At 37.0% G+C, this 27852-nt stretch overlaps 1 protein-coding gene across 1 annotated transcript; it reads left to right on the top strand.

Annotated features, from left to right (window-relative positions):
• The first annotated feature begins 7229 nt into the window (after nt 1-7229).
• LOC122663414 (XIAP-associated factor 1) lies at nt 7230-26972 on the top strand. The gene is made up of 6 exons (XM_043859094.1): nt 7230-7259; nt 7421-7513; nt 8504-8639; nt 16167-16304; nt 16437-16558; nt 26630-26972. The coding sequence occupies exons 2-6, from the start codon at nt 7470-7472 to the stop codon at nt 26793-26795; spliced, it is 606 nt and encodes a 201-aa protein (XP_043715029.1). The 5' UTR covers nt 7230-7259; nt 7421-7469; the 3' UTR covers nt 26796-26972.
• The last annotated feature ends 880 nt before the right edge of the window (nt 26973-27852 follow it).

Below are 27852 nucleotides of genomic sequence, written 5' to 3' on the forward strand. Positions count from 1 at the left end.
GAGAACTTTTTTCCTTGCAAATATATCACTATTTATAGGAAAAAGGTTAATAAACCTAAGGCATATATTGCGCCTCCTCTCATGAATTATTATATTAAAAATTTTAAGAAGAGAAAAATAATGATTAAAAAAAATAGAAGGAGAGGGTGTAGGGTACCGTGCTTGTTCAAGTAGAGTGTAAGGTAAGTTTGGATATAGCAGGACTTGGACCTGCGACCATTAGGTTAAAAGCCTCTCCCCCTAATTTTATTAAGGAGAGGCTTTTCTGATCTAATTGCGAAAGATACACCAGCAATCTCTCTCTCTCTCCTCATGAAATGACCTCTTTACCCCAAAGTATGATACCATTTCATCATTCGTCATTGGTGCACACCTAAAATGTTAATGATAGTATTTAGATTTAGATTTTGATACAAAAGAACTCCTCAATTCAGATATTTCAAAAAGTTTCATGGGCTACCCATAGCACCAGAATAAGCGGGGGAATTTTCTAAAAATAATAAGAATAGACCACATATAATTATTTTAAACTATATAAATCGACCCAATTTGCAAATCTATTTTAACTATCAATAAACTGACAAGATTTTATATGGGAAAAGGTTCTCTGAACTGACCACGGAGGTTACACTAGCACCCTCTTTCTCTCTCACTTGAAATGACCTCTATGTTCCTCTTCAAAAAACCATACCTTAACTCTTCATTTATACGCTCCTTATGTCATATGCTTAGAGAATTCTCTTTCTATTATTATATTGAAAAAATGTTCTCTGTAGGGGGGGGTGTAGGCCATGCCCAGACACAGTGCGGGGATAAATGACCACCCCGCCCCATGAAAGACGGAAATCACGCGATCACATCCCTCGAGATGCCAGTGCGTGCATGTGGCCCCTGTGCTCCCCCATAGAGAATACTCCCCCCAATATATTATAAGTCTATGGTATTCTTGGATTTTTTCAAAATTTTGAATCATTGTTTGACCCCCATTATATACTTCATTAGACTGAAATATTACTAATACCATATAACATAGGACCCACCCCATGCCAATCAATCATTTCTTACCACTTGGCAATTGATGAACTCACCTACTTGGTTGAATGATAACATTCCCCTCTCCCAAATTAAGAAGAAAAAAGAAGATGATCTCCAACCTAAGTCACATTATTTTAAGTACTCCCAAGTTGGGAGATGACTCTTTAATGAGTCATCATCTCACAATTCGAATATTGGATACTTTGCCGTCTATATTTTGTGGTCATTGCTTCAACCCCCACCCAAAGTAAAGGCGATTTGGGTTTTCCGGAAGAAGGAAAGGGCATGTCCATTACTCACTCCACTCGTCTATGCCGCCTTCTTGGATCTAGATCCTCTCTGGTGTGCTGTTCGTAGTGGTCTGTGCGGTGTAAACTGAATTGTGCATGTAAAGACCGTCTTACCCTTGTCTAAAAGCCTTTTCCAAGTAGGGGTAAAATGATCATTGCATGCGCGGCCCAGTCTGTGCTGCACAGACCGCTACGGGCAGCTGGGCCGTAGACGATCTGAATTGCTTCTTCTTTGTCCATTGTTTCAAAAATTGGGATCAGAATCAGCCAAGACCGCTCCTTCTTCTTTCCCCATTGTTTCAAAAATTGGGATTGGAATCGACCAAGGCCACTAGTAGGGTTAGGGCATTTTTGGTGGATTCTTATCGTTCCTGACCGAATTGGGCCAATCCAAATTCCAATTTCAAGTTTTTTAAACCTTTCTCCCTCATAGAGGCGGGATCTTATTTTTCGTACAAAAACGACTCACAGACGTACAGATGGAATCCACTTTGTGAGTCCGGGAGACGTTCTCGTACAAGAACAGGATCCCAACTCTCTCGGGATTGGAATAAAACCCAACCAATAGTTTGAGGTGTGAAATATATATACAATAAATATATAGACTCTTTCAGCTACATGTGTGCATGGATTTTATCATTTTATGGGGTAACAGTGAGACTAATATATATACAACTGAAACATCTAATTAAGGAAGGTTAAGGCAATATTATACTTTTAAGCGAATAATATTATGCCACTTGTGATGTGATACAATAAAATGTAGCCCAAGAAAAGGAGTTGGCCATCAAATCCATAAGCTTTTTTGATCAGCATCTTTTCTGCACTGGCAAATCACGTATGGAACTGAATTAAAGTTGTCGATGAATGTGAAGCTTAATGCGTCCACTTTAAGAACAACCTGTATTGTGCTATTATAATTAGGTATTGTCTGCAGCTTTGGAAGGCTCAGTCACCCCTTCCCCATATACTGTTAAACTGTTTCATATTTAGATAAAACCTTCCTTAGGTATTGAGGGTCGAGTTCTAGACACAAGGAAAAAAAAAATATATTCTCATTGCTCTACCTTCTTACTTGTACCTTTCAATTTGACTTTGAACTTCTTGTGAGTCTTTTTGTTACTTGATCAGCTTACATGGGTTAGGACAATTGGAATCATGGGGCATTTATGTTAAATAAAAGATTGAGGTGCGGGTTCGAATCAGAAACTGTCTCTCCAAGAAGTAAGAATAAGGCTGTGTACATATGTCCTTCCCCAGATCTTTCAGTAGCAAGAACCTCATGAATTAGGTATGCCCTTTTTTAAACAGGTGAAAAATGAGTGAACTCTAAATAAAATGGTGTATATCACGATAGCAAAGAATCGAGTTAAATCAATAAATAAAAAAAAAAACCCTAGAATCAATTCAAAAAAATCCTAGGAATAACGAATCGGATCAAATTAGCTGAAATCGAATAACAGCCGTCCTGATTCCTCAAACCCTAGTAGCAATATACTATCAATTACATTCTATTAAAAAGTATTTCTGACTCAGAATTATTCATATCGAACAGAAACATTATCATACAAACCCTCATTGTAACCTAATAAAAGGATTAATTTTTTTTTTTTTTTTGTAACTGTGTGAGGACTTGATTGTCAAATGGGCAAACAATGTGGGCATTTTTTATGCACAAAAAAAATGGGGCCAACTTACACAAAGTTCTCACCAGAATTAGGGTTTGTTACACCCATTAAAGGAAGGAATGCCCCTTCCTTTGTCCTTAGCTTAAGTCAGAATATGTTTGTAGTTAAAACTTCTAACTATTAGTTGTTTATTAGTATTAAATATAACATATTTAGATCCATAATTCCATATGTTCCTCGAAGTCTAGTCGCACCAGCAAGCATAATTTTCCATTTAAAGTGGAGGACAATTTTTTAACTAAGTCAGCTTACCCATATGCAGATATAGCAAATTTCTTTAGCATAGCCTCCATTGTTGGAGCTCCAATGTCATTTACAAAACAATTTCAGTTTTATATTTATTTGTTTGATAAAAATGGTAAACTACACTGGAGTTAAAAGTTTTATCCCTTGATCTCATTAATCTTGATAAAATAATGAGAAAAGGTTCTCTGAGCCGTTGGGGGTAGGATACACTAACACCTCTGTGTCTGTCTCTCTCTCTCTCTCTCTATCTCTCCCTCATATGAATTGACATCTCTACCCTCCAATGTAGGATATCATTGGACTGATTAACGACTGAATCAGGACTTGGATCTATTCATGCTAGCTTTGGATTTTCCATACATATTCGTGTTAGTGGTTACAGAACCAAGTCTTGGGATGCTATCTGGATGTGCTGCTGAGTTCCTATATGCCGCTTGCACAGAGAATCTTCTCCCTAAAATAATATACCTAATTTTTTTTCTCAATCATAATTGGACAACTCTATGCAGATGACCTAAGATTATACATAACAACAAACTAATACATGCTTATAGTTTTCACCAACAAGTGTGTACTAATAGGAAGGCCAAAGGTGTGACTTACTTAAATATCACATCACCATCATTTATGATTATTACCTTGTTCTTAATCTATAATAAATTTCAGATATTTGAAATTAATTATGAATTAGAGGATAGGGCAGCTTAATCACATGAGCTTAATGAATGTCATAACCTCTTTAATTTATAAAGTTTCGTGTCCTTCCCAGAGGGGTAGTTTAGGCTCTTCGTCTTTTTTTAGACTCATAATAATTAAACGGGGAAACTGTCTAATACATGAAGGGACATATGATTGAGGTGAATTGAAAAACGCATGGCCAATCCGAAGAGGAACATACCTACCATGCTCAATATTACAATCAAATTGCATTTAGCTTCTTGTTTATGCAATGCCATTTTAAGATCTTAAATCATACTAGTGGTCATCAAACAGTTGAGTCATCTATCTTTTTTAAGAACCCTAGAAGAAGAATATTAATAATAATTTATTGATGATAAGACAATAGATACTATTATAAATTATCTAAATTAAATAAACAAGGAGTATTTCTATTCAAGATAAATTATAAAATCCAAACCAAAACAATTTTAAAAAATGGGCCAAAGACTTCTTACATGGTCTCTCAACACAGTCCAACTTTTTTGTTTTAAACTATGAGGGCGCATCTTTGGTCAAACAAACTAGTGATGGGAAGAGATTAATTAGTCACATCTTGAATGTTGAATTTCATATACTTATATCGTCGTAGTTTCAAAGTTGCCAAAGTTGAATGTCAACAAATTTTCATTCCGTTATAATTTCATATGAAAGAATTGGATTAAGACAAAATATTACAAATTAATCAATGATGATGTGAATAACATGTCTATAAAATATGAGTGTCTATGGAGCAACCGCGTGACAGATATTTCGGTTGTGTGAATGCGAATTTCCTTTTAAAATAATAATTCAACTATTACAGTGAAATGGTAATAGCAAGATTCACATTTGGTGTCAAATAAAGAAAGTTAGTGCCCTTTTCTCAAAGTGATCTAGCTAACCATACTAATGCAGTGATTTATCTTTATTATTCTCCTGGGGAATAAATAGATTTAGTACTTCAAATATATGTATGTGTGTGTACGCGCGTGTGCGTGAGCGTGCACATACGTGCATGCGTGAAATGGTGATGAATCTCATGATAATTGCAGAGGGGAGTGGTGGTGGTGGAATAAGAATCATGTTTGGAAGATGAGTTTTGATGAGTTTGTGGGAGTTTAACCAATAAATACTTAAGCTTTGGTCATATGTCAAGCTTGTTAGCCACATATGGGCCAAAACAGCTTATCATGCTCGTTCAAAAATATTTGAACATTACTAGCTTGTGTAATTTTCTTCCCTTGGTTGGTTAATAGAGGCATAATTGTGTTTAATGCATAAACCTAACAAGATTAATTAATCTGGTAAGAGCATGCATTAACATACATAACCTGATGTCCTTAATTACATGATGATGCTTATCATCTATTCTAGTTCAAGTGAATAAGATAAAAGTTAATTAAAAAACACTAATTTTGGATGATGAAGAACAAAATTACAACTTTTTAATCCAAGTATCAAGCTCACAGAACAATCCACAATATAAATTGGTGGGTATAACAAATGACCCACCCGGGTTAGATCCAGCCCAAGTTTGATTGGTCCGGCCCAATGACCTGAAAAGGGTTGTGGGCTTCTTTCCTCTTACTCTCTAGAATCTCTAGGAAATAATCTTTCTAAGGATAGAGATTAAGAGAGGTTGATAGTTAAAAGGCAAAAGTCAAATTTAGAGGAAGAGGAGGAGGTTGATTCTCTTAACCATGAATGCTCTTCCTGCATTGAACGAGTTGCTCCAATTAGAAAAAATCAACTAATCTTTGCCAAGTTATTTTGAAGAACAAACGGAAAGCGTCATAGATCAACACAAACAAATATCTGAAAGATGAGATAGTAGATGAAGAAAATGACATGTTCGCAAACTTGATATAAAAAAGGGAGTTTTCTTCCTCGTCACTATGCCTAGTAAAGTATAATACTTCACTCTATTCATAGTTTTAGTAAATTATCAAAATACCATTAAATGGAGATAGAATATAAAATACAAAATAACATCTTTTGTAATTTTAACTATTTTCTTTACTCATTTTAAGTTGAAATTGTACCAATGAGATGTTTGCTTCGTCCTCTTTCACATGGACTAACCCATGTACTATCATATGACAAATAGTGAAGTGTTATATTTCACTAGGAATAGTGACTCCTAGAAAGACCCAAAAAAATATACACAATAAATAAGTTTTGTATATGAAACAAAACATAAATGCTACAATCTTTTTATATTTACATCTTTTCAATATTTTTTTTATAGTACTCTCTCTGTCCCCCTTGTTGTGTTAGAGTTGAAGATGCTTTCGAATCAACATTAAAGTGTTGGACCCAGTTTCTCTTTTCATCCACCCCATCTAACCCTCTTTTTGGATTGGAGAAGGATATTTCGGACCATTGACAAGAGGGAATGGGAGTTAGTGACGATCCCTGCAAAGTTCAATAATATTGTTACATAACTAGTGGTGAAGAGATTCTCTTCATCATAGGTGAGGGAAAACTTAATCATAGAAGGTTTTGTCTTCAGAGTGAGTAGAAATGCCAGACCAACAAGTGCAAAACCTAAGTTATCATAGGTACCCATGAATTAGTTGGGCTTGGAGTAATCTTTGGAGAACTCATCATGGGCCTATTAAAAAGACCTGGCCCTAGGGCCATCATCCACCTTCCCCAAACCAAACCCCAACACAACCCCTAACCAACGGGCAATCATACACACACATGTTTGAGATGACACAGTCATATTCAATGGAGGTGTTTGGATGCTCTACATGAATAATTTGATTTAGATTGAAGGAATTAAAAGAATTAAAGACAAACCTAAAATGACCCTACAGGGAAATGATGAGGAAAGACATGTATAGCTTATAACTTGTATCTTGAATGATCTCGAAGCTGATTTGGGGAGGGAGGGCAAATATCCATCATAAATGTAGTCCGCCTCATTTAAGGATATGATTAGTTGTTGTCGTGGTAGTTGCACCATAGCGTTAGCAAACAATGAAAATAAAAGGTGATGCCGTACCACCTTCACTTGGGGCAAGTCTCCTAAGTTGAAGAGGCATATACAACTGATTTAAGCATGTTTAAATCAAGGGATCCGAAAAAGTTATTCCAAATTACAAGCTTTCTTCATAGGGTTCTATTGTCTTCGCTGTAGGTCCTAATAGTTTCCATCCGAGGCTAATACCGAATAATACCGACGTATTCGAGAATCGAGAGTCAGTCAGGCGAAAAGGCAAAATCCGGGTTTTCCTTGTTCCCAGAATTAGAAGACATCGATCGAAGTGACGAGGAATCCAAGCTCAAGGACGAGGTGATTTTAAAGAATAATTATATTGTTGTTTGCATCTACTAATTTTTTCTCATTCATTTAGGTGAATTCTAAGTTGTTATTTCTTGATTCCTTTTTTCTGCCGTCTTAAATTTCTGGTTCTTGTTTTTTTTTCCCTTACAAAATCTCTGTTCATTTAACAGTGGAACTTTGATCGACGATCATTTGTCTAATCGGATTGGTGAAGGTTCAATGGCGATTCCTTCTGAGCAAGCCACTAGCATCTGCACTCACTGGTAAGCGAAAGTTCTAATGCGATGTATCTGCTCAATTCTCCTGCAAATTTGAGTTATCTTTAGTTCTCGGTTCTGATCCCGCGATTATCAAATTTTGTTTGTTGGAATTTTAAATTTCTTGTAAGATCTTTGTTTATAATTTTTTTTTCCTTCGCTAGTTCTTAGTTTCCTTTTCCTCTCTTTCGATGATAGGTAAAGTTCTATTGGAAAGGTTCCTTGCCCTCCTGAACTATTTAGGTTTTTGTACAAATTATGTGCTGTACCTATAGGACTTTGGAGTTGCTGTCTTTGCGCTTCTTTTGTGAAAACCCCCCTTGGCTGGGGGGTTGGCGTGGTTGAATTTGGCGTGGTTGAATTAACTAGTAGCCATATGTTTTTAATTTATAGGATATTGATGAATGTAAAGGTGTACAGTATCTCTGCATTGTACAATTGTAATTTGATATTGTTCATCAGTGGGAAAAAATTGTAAAGTTCTTCTCTTGTCAACCATGCCAGTTATTACTGACAATTTTGTGGACATATACTACCTTGCCTCTTGTAGTTTCTTTTAATCGGCCTTCTACGTGTGCATTGACTTCTCTGTCTTGTGAATTTCCAATTTGGAATTTTGGATTGTATTTAACAGAATTGTGTGAGTTGTGGATATGTGCTTCTGTTACCTTTTATATCTTGGATTTTGGGTTTTTTTTTTTCTGTTGAATTGACAATGCAACTTTTGGAGGGCTATAAGTTTGAAGATAATCTGTGATGTCAGCTAGGAGTTAATTTTGAACAATTTTGATTGTTTCTGCAGAATTTTTAGCTATCTTTATTGGTCCATGTTCATTATTTTTAGCATATCCAGTAGCTTCTGGCTTATGGTTTACCAGCTTTGATATGTTCATATAACACATATCTGAACTGCTACAAAAAATTTCTATCTGAACCTCTCTTTCGGTGGTTGAATTGAAGAAATCTGCAGAGAGTTGATGACTTTTTTGTTTGTAGTGACAGAGCTATTCCGTCTCCAAATATTGATTTACATTATGCACATTGCTTCCGGAACCTGCAAAAATGCAAAGTTTGTGGAGATATGGTTCCGAAAAAGCATGCTGAGGAGCATTACTTAAATACCCATGCTCCGGTATGTCACGGAGTTCTCTTCTTGTTGGAAGTTATACAGTATAAATTTTCTAAAGCATATGCTTAGATGTCCTTTTCATTTTACATGGTATAATGGTTTTTATTTGTGAGTAACTTCCAAGGTCATTTCATGCTTGAAAAATGCCTATTTTTCCTTTTGACGAATTTGATATATTGTACATTGTTGGGAAGAATAATCATGTGAGCCATGGGGTGGGAGGCCTTGCTGTTTTTAATGCAACCCCAGGTTTCAAAACCCTGCTTTTGGGTGCCTATGGGGCTGTGGGCATATTAAAATGGTGAAATTCTCAAATAAAAAAATGAGTGGCAATTCTGTAAACTTCCTGTTCATATGGAAGGAAGAGAAAATCAACCCTCCCTTTCACAAGCTTGGCTAACAAAGTATGATTCTCATTGGCCACCAGCTCTGCCTCGATCTAAGGTCATTCATCTCCAATGGTCGTAGATCAGCTTACTCTCCTAGTAGCAGCGAAAAGGTGTAGAAAAAACGTGAATCTAAAACGATGCAGAAAAGAATGGAAATCACAAACAAACAATAACACGATGCACACAAGAAGAATCGCTGTTTGGCTGATAAAGATGGATAGTAATGATCATGTTATATCAATTTATCGGCCTTGTCATTGAAAGAAGCTTCCAATTGCTCGGAAATTCTCAGCTATAAAGGGGGTTTGGATGGTGGGCAAAAACAATTGATCAAGAAGTGGGTCAACTTTCGCATGAAAGAAGGTAAAAGAACTCGTATTGATGCTAGTCTTTATCAAACTTTTCATTTCCCAGCTCAAACTGAACATGATGTTGGGCAGAAATCCTGTTCCCAAAGTGGTTTCTACTCGATTGGTGCCTTCATAGCCTCAATAAAATGCTGCCTGAGCCGTATTAAAATGCCACCTCTATGAGATCTCGCTGCGACTGCCCTGCCAAAAGAGCATTGACTTTGCCTCCTGGCCTTTCCAAGTTGGTGGCTCGTTGATAACCCAGAACAATGCTGGTTGATCCGGAATCAGCAGATCCCATGGATCGAAATCAATACCTACACTATTGCTACCCATAGAGGCAGTGCTTCACCAGGGAAAAAATCTTGAACTGTCTCTGGTGAATTTGTATCTCTGACCTGAAAGTTTTTTTCTATTCATTTTAAAAAGTTCTGGACCCTTGAAACAAAGGAAAACTGTAACAAGGAGAAGGGCTTTTTTTCTTCCTGGAATTTTAAACAAGAATGGGACAAAACAGAAGAGAACTCAAAGGGCAAGGGCTTTTGGGTAATTTTTACAAATTGTCCTTAGTTGCAATGTTTTGGGACTTTTCACAATAACAAACACAGCCAGCAGCAACCCAGAATCACTCCAAGTGAAAAATATCTTTCAGACAACCATGGATCGACCTGAAATTCCGGGGTATGATTCACAACTACCCACCCTATCGAGGTGATCAATAACAGAACCAGAAGTCTAAGGAATAAAATAATATTTATCCCTGCAATTTGATTTTGCAGCATAAACTAAACCAGTTTTGAGTTCTGATATATAGCTTCCAAAATGATTGGTTTCAGGAAGCAGGGTTCTGGGGTTTTGGTCACCTAAGGGAGGGTAAAAGAACCCCAAGAAATCGGGGTAAACAGTCAGGGATAAAGGAGTTCAGTTTCTAACCCTGGGCTGCAGATTTTGGCTACAAACAGTGACCCCCAGTGAGAGAGAGAACAACAGGAAAAGGAAGGAGATAAAGAAGGAAAATAGAGAATAGATAAGAAGAACAAGCTAAGAGATTAAGGAAGAGATCAGACCTGAAGAGAAACAAATTGGAAGAATGAAATCTAACCAGGGAGGAGGAAGAAGCCAGCAATCGACTAGCCTGTTGACTCTCACAGCAAACCAGCACATAAACTCAAATATATTCTTATTCAATCTCTGAGTAACTGCTGGGTTTACAATCATAATATTGAGAGAGAGAATCCTACTCGAACTCCATAAATAAAACAACTCAAACAAAGAGCTACTTTCCTACGTTTCTAACTTCCCTAATATAAAATAAAACAAAATACAATTACAAGAATAACCCTAAGAAAAAATAAACTCCCTACCAACCCTTATTAGACCAAAACCCTGGTTTGTTAAGGTATGGGGTCATGCCGGTCTAGCCACGCACATGCAATTGCATAAGTTTTGTTTGTTAGCTAGAGGGTTAACTTAACCTTTGGGCTCCCACCTCTCTCTCTTTTAAGAGGGTTAACTTCACCTTTGGGGTGGTAGCCCAAAGGTTAGGTTAAGTAAACCAAATCTGCTGGATGGAAGATTATTTTGCACTTATGAAAGAAAATTAGATTTGGTTATTTATTTGTTTTAGTGGCTTGATTTTTCTGTTTTTCATTTATAAATTAGGTTTCATGTTGGGTTAAATTTGTCCCTTGTGTGAGCTAATGCCTGAGATGAAAGACCTTTTTGATTAGTTGTGTGCTGCTTTTTTTTTTTTTTGGGTAGAAAGTTGTGTGCTGCTTTAATACTAAATGTTTGATGTCAGCGATTAGCCTGAACTGGATACTGTATTTGGTTATAGGAATAGGAATGAAAAAGATCTCAACTTTCATAAATAATATATTTCTACCAAATAGTCTAATGCAACATGAAATTCTATATTATAGATCTCAATTGTAAGTAGGCCATAATTAAATCTGTGATCGGATCTAAGATAAAGGAAGCAAGTGCGCTGTTAAGGGAAGAAATCAAATCGATGGAAGGGGATGCAAAAGAGATGAGGTTGATCTATTTGGTAGGAAGAAGTGAGAAGAAGAGAAGAGGAGAAATCAGGTCTGGGATACCAATCCCGTATACTGCTCAACGACACCAAAATTCTTGAAGAAAAAAAAAAACATTTTTTTTACTCAAAGTATCCTTAATTGATGGGGAGTGTAGCACATATATGAAGAAAACCTTCTAAAATTTCTAAATGGATGCATAAAAGGACTCTTAATCAGTCTAACACACTTAATAAAGTTAATAAACTCAAAACAGAACTCTAACTATTAAATATCCTAATCTAACCTAAATATTAATTTGACTTCTACTTCTGTGTACTAACTTTATCCTACTTTATGGGATTATAATTAGGCCCATTATAATGAAACCCCAAAAAATAAAAAGTCCAACCTATAGCTTAGGCGACACCTTGGTGTCCAGGTGCCTTAACAACTATGGTTTCCTTGGTCACATAGGCGGGTCGCCTTGTTGGTGTCGCCTTTCGTCCAAATCCCTTCCAGCGCTTTGTGTCGCCTAAACGCCGTGCCAACTATGCTACCCAAAGGTCAATTTCAGCCCATTAGACTGCCAACAACACCTTATAGGCCTCCCAAGCTTGCACAAAGGCCTCCATATGAGATTAATGTCTAATGCAACTGAATAACATCATCACAATATTGAGAAATTGAGAATTTGACGAAGACATCATCCGGCTCAATGGTGATCTCGTTGTTCTTTGATAACATCTCCACCACAAACCATGAGACAAAATTTTCTCTTTGCCCTTAATTTATATAAATAAAATAACAGTTTTTTTTTGTTGGGCAAAAGGACTCTAGTCTTGAAAATGTAGGTATCCATGTCCAGGTTCGGTTTTGATACCAAATAATGCAACTTGAAAATCCAAATTATGGATCTCAAATGTAAGCAGGCCCACAGATTTGAGATAAAGGAAGCAACTGCGATTTTGAGGAAAAAAATCAGATTGATGGAAGGGGAGGGAAAAGAGACGAGGTTGATGTCCTTGGGTGGAAGAAGAGTGAAGAAGAGAACAGAAGAGAAGAGAAAGAATCATGTTTGGGATACCAATCCCATAGGCACTGCTCAACAACACAAACTCTTAGAAAAAATCTCATTCTTTCTCGATCATCCTTAATTGATGAGGGATTAACATATCACTATAAAAGAAATCTGAATCTAGAATAAAATATTTACAAACAACCCCATGAACCATCCTAAAATAAAGGACCTTAATAGAGTCCTAGATGGATGCATGTCACACCTGCTACCTTTAGATGCAGGTACACTACCTTGGACTGACCCAAATCCATTTGGGTATCCAGATGGAGATGAAGTTTTGAGTTTTTGGATCTAGTAGGATTTTAGGAAGTTTATTTTATTTGGGAAAGTATTATATAATCTTTTAATTTGGGTGGGATACGTAGGAGACAGATAGCAAGTTATTTCAGTTTTAGTTTTAGAGTCTAATTAGGAGTTGTTGAGACTTTGGTTCTTGTCTTTGTTTTTCCCCTATAAATACTTGCATTGTAACCAATGTGAGAACAGATTGAATAAAATGAAATAGTTATGGTTTGAGTAGCCCGTGTGGCTGTGTGTGCACTCTTCCCCCCCCCCCCCCCCTCCTTTCTTATTCTTATGCGATTTCCCCTCTCCCCTGCAATTTCTTTCCTACTGGCCCTCCATCACCTTTACATAATTTTATATGGTTATGGGATCTGGATGGGCAAGGGATTTGGTAAATGTGACATTAAAAAATCTTCATCTCCATCTGCTTCCAAGAAGCTCAAGACTGACAAAGGCGGTTGATGTGTAAGGACCATATAAAGTTTCTTTACTTACATTTATTATTTAAAATTGGCTTGTGTGAATGTAGTCATGCTGCTGAAGTAGCTTAAGATTCTAAATTACTTTTAAGGTTTCTTTTTCTTTTTCTTTTCCTCCCAATTGTGTAATCACATGGGCGTTTTTTGGTATTTGAGATTTGATGACGCAGATGAAACCAAGAATTGGGCTTATTTTACTGGAAATAAGCCTTGGGTCGGGTTATATATGTGTTGGGCCTTTAATCTAATAGTGTTTGTTTTTTGGTAATAGGCCATTTTAATGGACCTAACATATGGGTAGAAGGTGGGAATACTGGGTTAGAATAGTTTGGGCTGTTTTATTTCATTATTTTATTGTTATCTCTTTACTTGTTAAGGTTGGATAGAGTCTTTCCTGAATAGAACTCCTATTCCTACTTTGGATAGAGTTTAATCATGTGGAACACCTATTCTATCTAGTTAAGATAAGAGTTTTAGTTACATGGGACATCTATTCCTCTTATGGATGGAGTTTCTTATTTCGTTTTTCACTATTTCAAGTATAATTTCTTTTCCTATTGTAAGTACACTTTTTGTTTCTATTTAAAGGATAAGGCTATGGTGCACCCTATGGTTTTTAATATTGAATAAAGCTTGGCTTTGCTCCAATGTTCTGTGAGATTCTGAATGGTGCTGTGAGATTTAGTGCAACTATTGGTGAGATGCTAAGGTAGGATGATGGGATTTCATTCTAGTTCTAGGTGGGATGCTTGGTTCATATCCATCTATTTTTCTTCCATTCTTCTTCATCTTAACCACCATCAAATCAGGTTAATAATTTTAAGTTTCTATTCTCTTTTTGTGCATACCCTACTTGCTTGAATCTCAACTTCTCCATTGTTTCCATTTGTGATTCTAAATCTAATTTCATTTTTGGTAATCGGATAGTATCATAGTATTCTGAACACCTCCAAGGTTTCAAAATTTGACTTTTGCGCTGATTTCTTAGAGTCCTACAGTCCTACTTCAAGTTGGATTTCTATCTGTACTCTATTTTAATAGCAGATATGATTTTCTATTTCAGCTTAGTATTCTATTATTGCTGAAATCTGTTGGTGTTTTAATACTCTTTAGTTGCTGGTTTGAAACCCATAAGATCTGCCATTGATAGTCACTTCTGAAATTCCTTTTTATAAAATTCTATTCCTAGTAGGATACCCTTATAACTCCCGATCAAACAATTGGATCAGACTCATATTTTGAGGAGTTGTTCTACTCCACTAAGTGACCTTCGACCAGAATTTCATTCCCATTTGGGTTGTCGATTGTTACTTATTGGAATTCTTCTAAATCTGGGCTTTTTCTCCTCAGCGATTCTGGTTTTCAACTGGGTTTAGAACTGAGTTTCTAAACCTAATCTCCTATGTCTCTAGAAACCCATCCAGTATCTTTAAGTTTTGGTTTTCTTAAAACCATTAGGCTATTTTGAGCTATTAATAAATAGATGGGTGCTCTTTTTTTTTTTTTTTTGGAAGGGGGGGTGTTGTTATAGATCTGAAGATTGAATTTTCTCATCTTTTGGTGTATAGATGGAGCTCTAGAGTTTTCTAGCTGTCAGTTGTGGCTGTCATGCCCTATCTTTTGCTATATTTTGAGTTCTGCAAATACTGCTTTGTTTCTTTTTTATATGGATGCTGAATTATTTCAAAGGGATTCTTTGTGTCATTGTTGTTGATTACCGTAAGCACAACCCCATCCTTGAGGTACGTATTTTGCTTTTTCTTGGTATAATATATTTTTCGCTTATGGAGTTGTTTTAAGTTTAGTACCTACCAGGAATGTTGCTAGGCTTAACATCCTTACATAGGTTTCCACCTTGAGCTCAATTGTGGAGATCTGACTGTAGCTGTTAAATTCGAGTACGGACATCACAGGATACGTTTGGATATAGTTTGGTATGGTCATTGAAAATTATGATGAATTTTTTTTGGCATATTTATGGAATATTATATATATGATCTACTATTTATGAAAATCAATCTTTTCTCAAATAAAATTTACAGAAAATTTTCAGAATAATATGGTAAGACCGTAAGACTTCATAAAGAATATGGCCAAGATAATGCATAATTTTCCTAATACTTGAAAATATTCCATTTGACTTGTTATTTTAAAAAATTTCCTGTCTACATGAATAAAGTGCGAATTTACTATGAATCTGGCATCATGCATGGGTTTTTTTTCATTCTGAATGGTTTTCTGGTCCTGCAGAATATTCGATACTCTGGTCAACTGGATAAGAAAGGATATCAGACCTTTTGCAATTTGTGTAATCCATGGTTCATTAGATTCATTTACAAGTTTATAGGAGACTAAGATTTCACTGCATTTGGTTGTTATTGATAATCTTCAAATTTTTCTAGGGGTGGGGGTTGAATCTGAAAATTTTGCAGCTTGCTAGTATTTGGGTTTATTAGTATTGATTATCATCTTCGATTCTTCATTTGTTTGTTGGCTTGGTATTCACACTTATACTATGTCAAAGCATGGTGGACATAGCATGATCATCATGGTTTGAATGTACCTTGTGATGGCGAGTTGGTTTTCTGTTGTATCCAGAAACTATTTCCAGATGGTCATGATTGGTCATTTGATTTGGAAAAATAGATTAGTTTCCTTATAGTTAATCATTCTTCGAAAAATTAGCTGCAACTCTATGAAATTACATTGCATTATTTGGTTGCTTTTTAGAAAAAGGAAATATTGTAATTTAATGTTACCAATCCCCTATTAAAAATTCTGATCCTTGTGAACCCAGAGACATTTATTAGTATATGTATCTTGACTATGTGTTCAACAAATGAAAATCATGAAACATTTCTTAGATTCTTTATGTTGGCAATGGTTAGGATTTTATATTTATATCTTTGTGATTGTATTTTTATGGAGCAGGTTGCTTGCTCACTATGCAGTGAGACGGTAGATCGTGAAATTTTAGCAGTCCATAGAGGTGAAAACTGCCCTCAAAGGATTGTCACTTGTGAATACTGCGAGTTTCCATTGCCTGCAGTGGATCTCTTGAAGCATCAGGTAGTAATTTGTTATTGATTTTGAGCTGAATGAGGGCGTATTATCTTGTTGAATTTAGCTGTTATGAGAATATTTTCATGGGCTACATTGGCACCATTTGTTGCTCTAATGTGCATTGCTTTGTAATCCCAGGAAGTATGTGGGAATCGAACCGAGTTATGTCATCACTGTAGCAGATATATTAGACTGCGTGAACGACATGACCATGAAAGCAGGTGTCCTGGTAGTCCAGATATCCCTGCAGGGCATTCCAGGTAGATAAATTATAATCCATCATAGTTAAATATTAAGAAAGTATCTCCTTCAGTTTATGTTGAAACTTGCCATTTTGTCTAGATAATCTTTTGCAGTTCCGAAGGCAGTACTTTTAGGGCTGTATAATTTAGATGCTTGTGATAATTATTTTCTGTGGAAGAATTCCATTTTAGATATTGTTTGTGTCATCATAGTTGTCATTATTTTCTGGTGGAAGAATTCCATTCTTTGATTTCTTCTTTTTGAGATACTCATCATGGTGGTATACATCTATTAACACTCAACATTGTTGGCGGCGATCCACCCCCCCCCCAAACCCCCCCCCCCCCGGCGCCTATATCCGCCCCCTCCACCGCTTGCCCAGCCGACACAGGGTGTCATTGCTCCCAGAAATCACATTTCTTTCCTCAGTATAATGTTCTCCTGGATTTGAATGTGGTCATAATTTGAGTAATATGGCAGCTTTTCCCCCTTTTCTCTTTTGGTACCAAGTAATATGACACAGTTACTCATCCTTTTTACTTGGGGAAAAAAATTGTGTAACCATCCATCAAAACACTGGTTACTTTGAAAATCTTACTAATGATGGATTTGGTAATGCTGCTTGGAAAACAGTTGTAATTAAGTACAGCTTCATTTTCTTTTAAAATGTGAGCTCAACATACATGATCGACAGACACATTATGTCAGATCATATGTGGCAATCCCAAGAGAAGAGGTGAATCGGTTAACTATAAAATTATGACTAATAAAATCCAATTGAGCCACTATGAGGGATGAGAAAGAAGGACATGAGTGAGAGAGATTAAGTGGGAAGACACAAAAATTTTTAGGTGGTTCAGCCTCCTGCCTACGTCCACCAACAAGAACACCTCGTTATTGGATTTCCATAGGATTGTCTTCCTAATTGTTAATTAGACTTTTACAAATTATCCTTCAATGTGATTATCAAACTTCTTGCAATTGACGGTGGCAATTATACCTTTCATGTCGGGGAGACTCTTTCTTCTACAACCTAACTCTCACAAGGAGATTTGAGTGTTGCAACTCTATTACAATGCCTCTAACTAGGCTAATATACCTGTAATGATTTAAAGACCTGTAAACCAGTACCTACAGGAGAAAAAAGAGGAAGAAGGAGAAGAGAGGCAATACGATGGACAGAAGAGTGAGAATCCTAGAGCCACGATAGGATTCAGAATGAGTCCTATTTTGGCCTAGGCCCACACTTATAATCTTTTAAGAATCCCATTATAAGTCAAATTACAATTAATTACAAAGTAATGCTAATAAAAATTACATAACATAACTATCGACTTAACCGAAACTCCTCCCTCACGGTACACTGTCTAAAACTCTCCCTCAAGCTAGAGAATATGTATTGCCCATACCTAGCTTGGAACAACCATTAAAAAATGCAGGCCTATATAATGCCGTAGTGAACATATCACCAAGTTGGTTGCCTGAGTTAACAAAGGAAGTAGAGATCAGTCTCTGCATAACAACATTCCTCACAAATGGCAGTTGACCTCAATGTGTTAGTCCATTCATGGAAAACCAGTTTACTGGCAATATAGATCACAACTTGATTATCACAATACATCTCCATAGGTTTAGTGACTGAGAATCCCAACTCTTGAATGAGAGGTTTCAGCCATATCATATCAGCTGTCGAATATGCCATAACCCTATACTCAGCCTTTGCACTCGACCGAGCCACTATAATCTGCTTCTTAGTCCATGTAACAAGATTTCCACCAACAAACGTACAATATCCAATAGTAGATCTGCGATCACCATCAGCACCAGCCCAGTCAGCATTAGAGTATCCCATAATATCATTATGACCATGACGCCAATAAACTAGACCTTTCCCTAAAGCACCTTTAAGATACCTCAAAATGCGACATGCAGCATCTCAATGAGCCTACTTAGGATTTTCCATGAACTGACTAATAACACCAACAATAAATGAAATATTTGGTTGAGTAACGTTTAGGTAGATAAGTTTTCCAACTAGCCACTTGTATTGATGTTTGTTTGCAAACTCTTTGTCATCACACGCTCTCAGATGAGGATCCATAGAAGTATCCACATGCTTAGAGCCCATCATCCCAGTCTCAGATAGAAGATCAAGCACATACTTTCTATGAGACAGATTGAAAATCCTTTGTACTAAGAATAATTTCAATGCCTAAGAAATATCTGAGCATTCTTAAATATTTCATTTGAAAATATTTATGTAAATATGCCGTGACATCATCAATCCCAAAAGAGTTATTACCATAAATAATAATATCATCCACATACACAACAAGAATAACCACTTTGGACCCACGTCGACAAACAAATATAGAATGATCAACGAAGCACTGCGTGAATCCATAACCACTAATAAACTTATTGAATTTGACATACCAAGCATGAGGGGACTGTTTCAACCCAGAAATTTCTTTGTGAGAACGACAAACCCTTGATTCATTTTCCCCCTTAGCAATATACCCAGGAGGTTGCTCCATATACACCTCTTCCTCAATATCACCATAAAGAAAAGCAATATCAAGTTGAAAGAGAGGCCAGTTAAGATTAGTAGCCAAGAATATAAGTACACAAACAGAGTTAAGACAAGCCACTGGAGAAAGGGTTTCAAAGTAGTCAACTCCATAAGTCTGAGTATATCCTTTGACAACCAAGCAAGCTTTTAGCCGCTCAACAGATCCATCTGGAAGATACTTGATAGTGAAAATGACACCACATAAGCTCCTTTCCTGGGGTAAGTCAATAAGAGACCACGTCTAACGATCCAACAAGGCAACCATTTCTACATTCATAGAATTCTTCCAACTAGGATGTTACAAAGCTTCCTGGTACTTGCTAGGCACAGACGTAGTAGATAAAGACAAAGCAAAGTTGCGAAGTAAAGGAGGAAGATGGAGACAGTACAAACTTCTCAATAGGATAATTAATTTTAGACTTGTATAAATTCGAATACCTTTACGAAGAGCAATGGGCAAGTCAGTGAAAGAAGAATCCCCAAGAAAAGAATCTGATGAAGTAGAGGGCGGTAGCGAAGGATCAGCTGGAGCGGTTATAGTCATTTTGGGACGGTGCTTGTATACCTATAATGACACTGGAGGAGTAGTAGTGGAGTCTCTAAGAGGAATAGATGCAGGGATAGGTTGAAGATTAAAAAGATTAGTATCCATCCTATGACTCTCATAAAAAAAAGTATGGTATTGTTTCAAAAAATGTAACATCAGCACTGACAACTGCTAACTTGTGACCAGCGAGCATAACCAAGGAACACACACTTGATAGCATGCAAAGATAATTTGTTAAGGCCAGGATGAAGGTTGTGAGCAAAACATGTACAACCAGACACCCGTGGTGGCAAACCAAACAGAGATGACTGAGGAACCATAGAAAAAGGAGAATGGTTGTCAAGCACATCAGACGACATATGGTTTATCAAATAGCAAGCAGTTAGAACAAGATTAGTCCAATAAAACTTTGAAACATGTATATGAAACATGAGGGAGTAAGCAACTTCCAGCAAAGCCCGGTTTTTCCTCTCAGCAACACCATTTTGTTGGGGAGTATATGTAGAACTAGTTTGATGTATCATGCCATGATCATAACAAAATTCAGATATTTTACGCTAGGTATACTCTAGAGCATTCGTAGAAGGAAAAATTTTAATTGACACACCGGCCGGGTCTTTATTTCATGATAAATTGCTTAAAAAAGATAAAATGTAGATTGATCTTTTAACAAATATAACCATGCATTCTAGAATGATTGTCAACAAAGGTAATAAAAAATAAAATAATATATATATATAAAACAAACTGACTCTTGATGCGACACAGACCCCAAAGAACTTTGAGAAGCATCACGAGAAGGGAACGGGGGTACGATGACGCTTTTTAAACTCACACGCCTCTACTCAAGTCGAGAGATAGTCTTGCAACTGGGAACCATATGTTGGAGTTTGGAAAGAGAAAGGTGTCCCAATCATTAATGCCACTAAAGAGAAGACACACTAGTAGTAGTAGAAGCGACGCCGTCAAAGTAATATAAACCATCATTAACATGCCCTCCACCAATTGTCTCCCTTGTTTGGAGATCCTGAAAAACACAAGTAGGACAATTTAATGAATTTGTCAATTGACTAACAAAGATTAGATTTTGAGGGTAATTTAGGAACATGAGAATAGAGTTCAACATAGGCAGAGAAGGTAAAGAAACAAAACCAGAAGCGGATAACTAAGTAGATGAGCCATCAGCAGGTATGATTCTAAAAGGGTGATTAGTCTTCTGAAAGGAAGAAAATACATGGGACTTACCAGTCATATGGGAGGTGGCACACTAGAGTCAATGACTCATGGTGTAGAAGAAGAGGAGGCAAGAAATGCGCCGGTACCTGAGTGAGCAATGGTAGCAGTGCATATGTATCAATTTGCTGAATTTGCTTAGGTAATTGATTTAGTTCATCTTGTAATGGAGAGACATGTTGACTACCTCGAGATGTAAACGCATTATTGATGTCGGAAGATAATGCCACTATAGAACTCTAATCAAATGCAATAGCGTTAGCAGACAATTGTTGAGCCCACTCCGGTTTTTCGGATCACCTCTTGGGATTTTGAGTCGTTTTACTCTCTTTCAAACAATAGACTTTTCAACCATTTTTGCTCCTGCTAGTGCTCCCAAAAATTCTTGGATTTCTTGCAATATGAGATTGAATGCCATAAGTACCATGCTTCGCTAAACATGTATCAACAACAACATTCATCTTTCCACAGTAAGTACACTGAATGCTTGCCTTGATTTGGCTGTCCTCTACCTTTACCACCACCATGACCTCGGCCTCCCCCTGACCTCGACCTCTACCAGGACTACTAGCACCACGGCCACTACCTTTACTATTTGAAATAAGGGCTGAATTATCCTTAGAGTAGGATGATTCAGGTTTGGCTAAGGATGGAGATACAATACATTGAATCCAACAAAATGCCTCATTCCTAGATAGTATCTTCTCGCCTGCAAGAATTTCGCTTTTGATAGGCCGAAGGTGAGAGTCTAATCTCGACAAAGATTTAGCAACTAAGAATTCAGCACGTTGAGATTTAAGAACTTCAAAATCAGTAGATAAAGGTTGGTACATATTGAGTTCCTCCCACATGCCGTTTAAAGAACTATAGTAGTTGCCAACAAATTTTCCATTTTGCTTAAAGGAGAAGTACTTCTTATATAAATCATACACTTTGGACATATTCTTATATTGAGAATAGCTTTCATTGAGATCATCCCTTGGTTGTGGTATGAAACATTATATTGGTAGCCACAGAAGGTTCCATACTGTTCCACAGCCAACAAAGTAATGTAGCATTCTTTGTCGTCCATTCATTATGCTCAGCAGAAGCTGTAGTAGGTGCAGACATAGTCAGATAGTCCATCTTCCATCTAGCGCTGATATAAACTATAATTGCCTGTGCCCAGAGAAGGATGCACCGCTAAGCTTGATAGAAGTAATCTGGATATTGAGGAATTACACTGGAGGTTTTGAATCGTCTATTATGTATATAAAGAGTAACCAGCAGCAATATCTCAATGAAGGCACCACACATCAACAGTCACAACAGCCCAAAGGTCGATAAATATATAGAGATGGATGACCAGCAGCAGTTCCAACAGTAAGCACTTCAACTCGGGTCAGATATAGATGATGCCCATTTGAACAAAAAGTCAACTCCTTGGATGCGGCTACAATTCTGGTTGGAGATTGTAGGTCAATAGAAACCAAAACCTCACAATCTGATAATGATCCAACGAATAGATGAGAATCAGGAACCAAAAGAATCTGAGACCATAAACCCAGTTATTGGGAGAGTTTGAACCGCAAAAAATCAGAAGCTTGGATCAGCCTCAATGCCCCAAAACATCAGGAAGATCTAATGGACAGATCTTCAGTAATTGCAGATTCCGATTCTGCCTAGAAAATCTAAAAAACAGGTTATCACCAAGTTGTGTGATCAGAAATAATCTTCAGAAAAAATAAAACCTGGTGCTGCAAACCACAAAGGAAAACCTTAAAAGGATTTTCAAAACAAAGAATAAAGGAGTAGGAACTGGTTAGGCAGGTTCTGATACCGTGTAACGATATAAAAGCCTGTAAAACAGTACCTACAAGAGAAAAAGGAGGAAGAAGAAGAGAGGTAATACAATATAAAGAAGAGGGAGAATCCTAGAGCCAAGCCAAGGTAGGATCCAGAATGAGTCCTATCGTGGCCTAGGCACACACTTATAATCTATTAAGAATCCCACTACAAGTAAATTACAAATAAAGACAAATTAAAGCTAATAACTACTACTAAACATAACTCTCGACTTAACAGAAACTCTCCCCCTCCCGCACGGTTCACTGTTCGACAATACCAATGGAGTACAACTAAAAACCCTCTTTTTAATGTGGATATACAAATGAAGTTCCTTACTTCCTAATTTGATTCCCTCAACCTATAAGCCCAACAGTATGTAAACTCAGAATTAAGGCTTGGTTAGGCTTGTTGAGAGAAGTTCAAGAGCTCCTATTTATAAGCCAATACCTAGCAGTAATAAATATAGCCTTTTTTAACTGTTCGAGCTCTGGCAGTCAACTGTTTGACAGATCCAGTTGACCGCCTGACTAACTGTTAGAGCCCCACGGCTCTTTGGCCGGTCAACCACTTCTGGCAGCCGATTGACCACCTGACAATCTTTGGAAACTTGGCTCTTGTCTGGTTGACCACCTTGCAGAAAACTGTGTAAGGCTAGTCTCGGCCTTATAGCTGGTCAACTGATTCTGTTAGCCGGTCAATCACCCTCTGTATTTAGTCACTAATGATAGTCAATTTATCATAAATGAGATTGGTTTGACTCCCTTAGCTATTTGGGTGACTAATAATTATATTTTTTTCAAGGGCTTCTAGGCTCTACTAAAATCATCACATAGGATTTACAAATAATTCTACAAGAATAAAACTAAATACTGTCTTTAAGCTTGTCTTGATCATCATGATCCTCATGCTTCCTTCCAAGTCTTGTATCTTCAACTCCTGACTTGCTCATGACTTGGTGAGGCTCTATAGAATTGATCAAGGCTTCAAACTTGCTTTTAATTGATGATTGCTTGAGTTGACCTTCCATGTTTGTTTGATGCGTGATTAAGTCCAAATTAGTCCAACTTGAGCTTGTGGGAATGTTAGTCACTTTAAAGCACATTTAGCAAACAAAGTAAGTATTTCCAAAAACCATCACACTCATGTTTGGTTCATCACCCAATCATAGGGCATAATACAATATGCCAAGTAATAATGTAAATATAAGGTATTTTGGGATGCTTTGGTGATTATGGATTAAATGTGAGGTTTTTCAAAGTGAAATGAGGAACATCTTCGTCCATGTAACAGTAGGCAGTGAATTTGATAATGATGTTTGAGTACTGAATTACTGAATCCATAGCTACCATGGCTTCATAAGTCCATATTGAAAGTCATAAGCTGAGAAGAAAGTTTCAAGTCTTTAATGGAGCATTGCCCCACTTCATTTTCCAGGTATGCTAATGTTCTTAAGAAAACTTATAGATGGTAGTGATTACTGGTATAATCAATGAATGAATACCTACAGAGGGAGCCAGAAATATCTTAAGACAGACTTCACATATTGTTTTGAAATTTGCTCTACAGGAAGTGCTTTTATGGGTATTCACTGCATAACAGGACCTCATAGGGTTGTGTTGATTAGAGAGGTCCACATTATGGATTATGATGAACACAAACTAAGAGCAGGCTGGCTGTGTAAGTTGTGTGCCTAGATATTGCTGGCTAACTGTGTCTGGAGATTGAATGAACTTTGCTAGAAGGTGTTGGTTGTGTACTTGTGTTAGGCATTCAAATTTTAATCATCTGTCTGTTTATCCCTGAATAACTTGTGCCCAGTCAGTGCCTGTTATCCTTTTTCAGATGTAGGGAAATGGAATTGGTTGGAATAATTTGTTTTAGGTTTAATAAGAAACATGGTTATAAATCTGAGTTTCCCAAGAAACCGAGACTAAACTGGGTACGAATCAGGTTTCGACCATATTTCGCACATTTTCGGTAGTTTCGACCGAAAAATATTAAGTTTCAACTGGTTTTGACCAGCCTAGTTTCGACCAGTTTTTACAGCACATGACATGTCAAGTCTTGCCCAAAATAGTACCAGGTTTCGACCTGGTTTTAGGTGGAAAGTTGGGAAATCTCTGCTTCCTGGCTGTTCGAAACCGGCCTCGAAACCAAGATTTAGAACCTTTGTAAGATACATGACCAAAGTGTTTACCCTGAAGAAATAGCACATGGTCTGCGTTTACCTTGGAGAACATCTTGCTCTCTGGGATTTCTTAAATGATACTCATCAACCATGTTGCTCAATTCGAAGGAGACTACCAGTATGTGTTAAAGCAGTATGTGATCTTCCATGTGAAGTCGTATCCTTGAGAGAATGATTAAGCTGAGGTAATGAACAAGATTCTCCTTGAATTTTCAAGAATACGGAGCATGGAAGTCAAAAAATTGGCTTGATATTTGTTAATTCCCTGTGGACTTAAATAATCTATCTTTGAATTTGTACATGCAAAATGGCTCCTTTTCTTTGGTTTAGTGAGTGCCCTTAGTTTTGGTGAATGTGAATATCTGTGGTCACCTTGCTTTATAGCCCCCCCCCCCCCCCCCCTGCACCTGTTTTTCCTCCATTGGTTTTGAGTGAGAGGATTCTTTTCTTTTTATTTACCTTATTATTATCATTATTGCTATTATTATCTCTGCCATTCATTTCTGCTGAGCTGTGTGGCTTCCAACATCCTTTGCAATCATCCTTTGGTTTTGAGAGTTGGAACAGAGGAGCACTATGTTGCAAGCATATTAGATATCCGTCATTTTCAACAGTAATATTTCCCTCTGTCAGGCGACTGGTCATATTACGTTTGATAATTAGTCATTTCATTTTGATTTAAGTTTGTTCCTGTACTTTTTCTTTGTAAAAGTAGTTTTTCTCTTGTGTTATATATTGAGGGAGCAGCCTGTCTTGAGCAAGACCATTGGGAAAAGGATCCATAGAACTTCATCAAACTTATTTCTTCTCTTTTAATGTGTCATCTTAGTCAAATTCAGCATGAGTGGTTTGTTTTGTTCCGTAACTGTTTGCTTAGTCGTGAACTGTTTATTGCCTATTTTAAAATTGTTCATAAGAAAACCAATTGCAGATGTCATAATTCTCAATTGTTCTGCATTTCACGACCAATTTATTCGATCAAAGTATCACAGAAATAAAATTGAATTGGAAAGTAGATTCCATGACATAGATGCTTTATGCTAGTGAGAGGAATCGTGAAAACTTGTGCTACGCAGTTGTTGGATGACTCAATAGTCTAGAAATAAGCACCTGATACTTTTCGTATACTTTTCCTTGCATATCTCCTCGGCAATTGTAAAAGCTGGTTTTACGCTCCATATTTTGTCACTAGATTGAATTGCTTAATTCTTGACATATTCCATCTATTGTTTCAAAGAGATGCATTATTTGAGTTGGCACACTTGTAGATATGTGGCTTCACTGTTGAAGCATTCATATCTCTTATTGCCTGGATTCTTTCTGCTAGTGAAGTTGCACTCCTGCTAACCACCCATGGAGATTAATTGGACAGAAACCCCATCTACACTTAGTTATTACTGGAAATTATTTGACCCTCTTTAAACCTGATCCTGAATTAACCTAGTGATTTTCATGTGGACTTGGAATGACTTAGCATCACCCCTATGAACTACCTGTGTATATTCTTTTTAGTGACCTCATCTACCGTGACTCAGCTGGTATTCAAACTTGGATTAGGGTTCACATTCTATAGATTCTGGTTCATACCAGTGTACATAATCTTTCTATTTTCTTTCATCTAAAAATCTTATCATACTCTTAAGTTATTGCTGGAAATTATTTGACTATCAGGAACCCTGATCTTGATTCTGACCTCCGCGTTTTTTTTTTTAACTGTGAAGGGACACATCTCCTGGTGCACCTGAAAGAGAGCAAGGTGCTCACAGAAGGCAACCACATGATATATCACGGAGACGTCTATTGTTTACAATTGCAATAACAGGGATTGCGGTTCTACTTGGTTCATTTTTCTTCCAGAGAAAAGCTGAAAACCATCAACTTCAGTAATGCGTTGGAAGGGTATGAATTCTTTTTAAGTGACGTATTCTGTTTATAGAGTCTGTAATGGTTCTAGAACCGTTGTTCAACTGTATGGAACCTCTCGAGATTATGTAATATTGTATCGTGTCAACACATATAAGTTTATATGGATTCACACATGAAATGAGCTCCACTTAATCTGCATGGGTCCCCCAAAAGTAGCATATATCTATTCAGGCAATGGTGCTACTCATGGTTTATTTCATGTTACCTTTCTGACTTTACTTTTAAGTATTTGGTTAACCGAAAAACCAAGTTTAGAGGGGGTGAATAGATACCTTAGATCTAAGTGCCCCAAGAATAGAGCAAGATCAGAAGCAAGAGCAGTGAGTGCAAAATGTATAGGCATTCATTCACTAAATTCAATATCGCCTCAAGGGTGTAATACGTAGAAATGTAGCTGTACATGTACATATTTGGAAATCCCTTCACAGTAATATTCAGCCAATAAAAATTATATGCTTTTACCTTTCTTATTGGAAATAATTGGATAATATATAGTTGTCATATTTAGGTATGTGTTTATAGGGAACCGTTTTCTGCATGGGAGCGCAGGGGCCACATGCGTGCGGCAGACAATGAGAGCGCACGCTGGCACTTGGGGGTGGGGTGGTCATTTCCACCCCCCCAATGTGTATGGGTGTGGCCCCTGCGTCCCATGCAGGGAACTGTTCTCCATTTTTATAATAGAAATTGACAGATATATATATATATTTTTTTGGTAAACGAAATTGACAGATATATGGTTTGCAAATAAATTAATTGGATTGCAATAATATATCACAGCTTAGAAGACAAAGAAAAGAAATAGCTGAGGCACGGTTGCTGTTTACAAGACAACCAGATAGGAGAGAATGGGTAAATCTATGAAGGCAAACTCCTGTTCTGTGTTGACTTAATTTGGCGACAGCTCTTTTCGATTGTGATTCATGTTTTAGAGACGGTTGATATGATTCATTTGGTAAATCTATGGATTGTTGATTGGATGGCAGCAGTTGGCATCTGCAACAACTGTTGTTTCCTA

This window comes from Telopea speciosissima, chromosome 5 (assembly GCF_018873765.1).
Source record: "Telopea speciosissima isolate NSW1024214 ecotype Mountain lineage chromosome 5, Tspe_v1, whole genome shotgun sequence".
In the NCBI taxonomy this organism is placed as follows: Eukaryota; Viridiplantae; Streptophyta; class Magnoliopsida; order Proteales; family Proteaceae; genus Telopea; species Telopea speciosissima.

Coding starts and splice junctions, on each gene's coding strand:
- LOC122663414 (XM_043859094.1), top strand. CDS start 7,470: ATGGCGATTCCTTCTGAGCAAGCCACTAGCATCTGCACTCACTG. Junction 7,514..8,503: donor ACTAGCATCTGCACTCACTG/GTAAGCGAAAGT, acceptor TTTTGTTTGTAG/TGACAGAGCTATTCCGTCTC. Junction 8,640..16,166: donor ACTTAAATACCCATGCTCCG/GTATGTCACGGA, acceptor TTTATGGAGCAG/GTTGCTTGCTCACTATGCAG.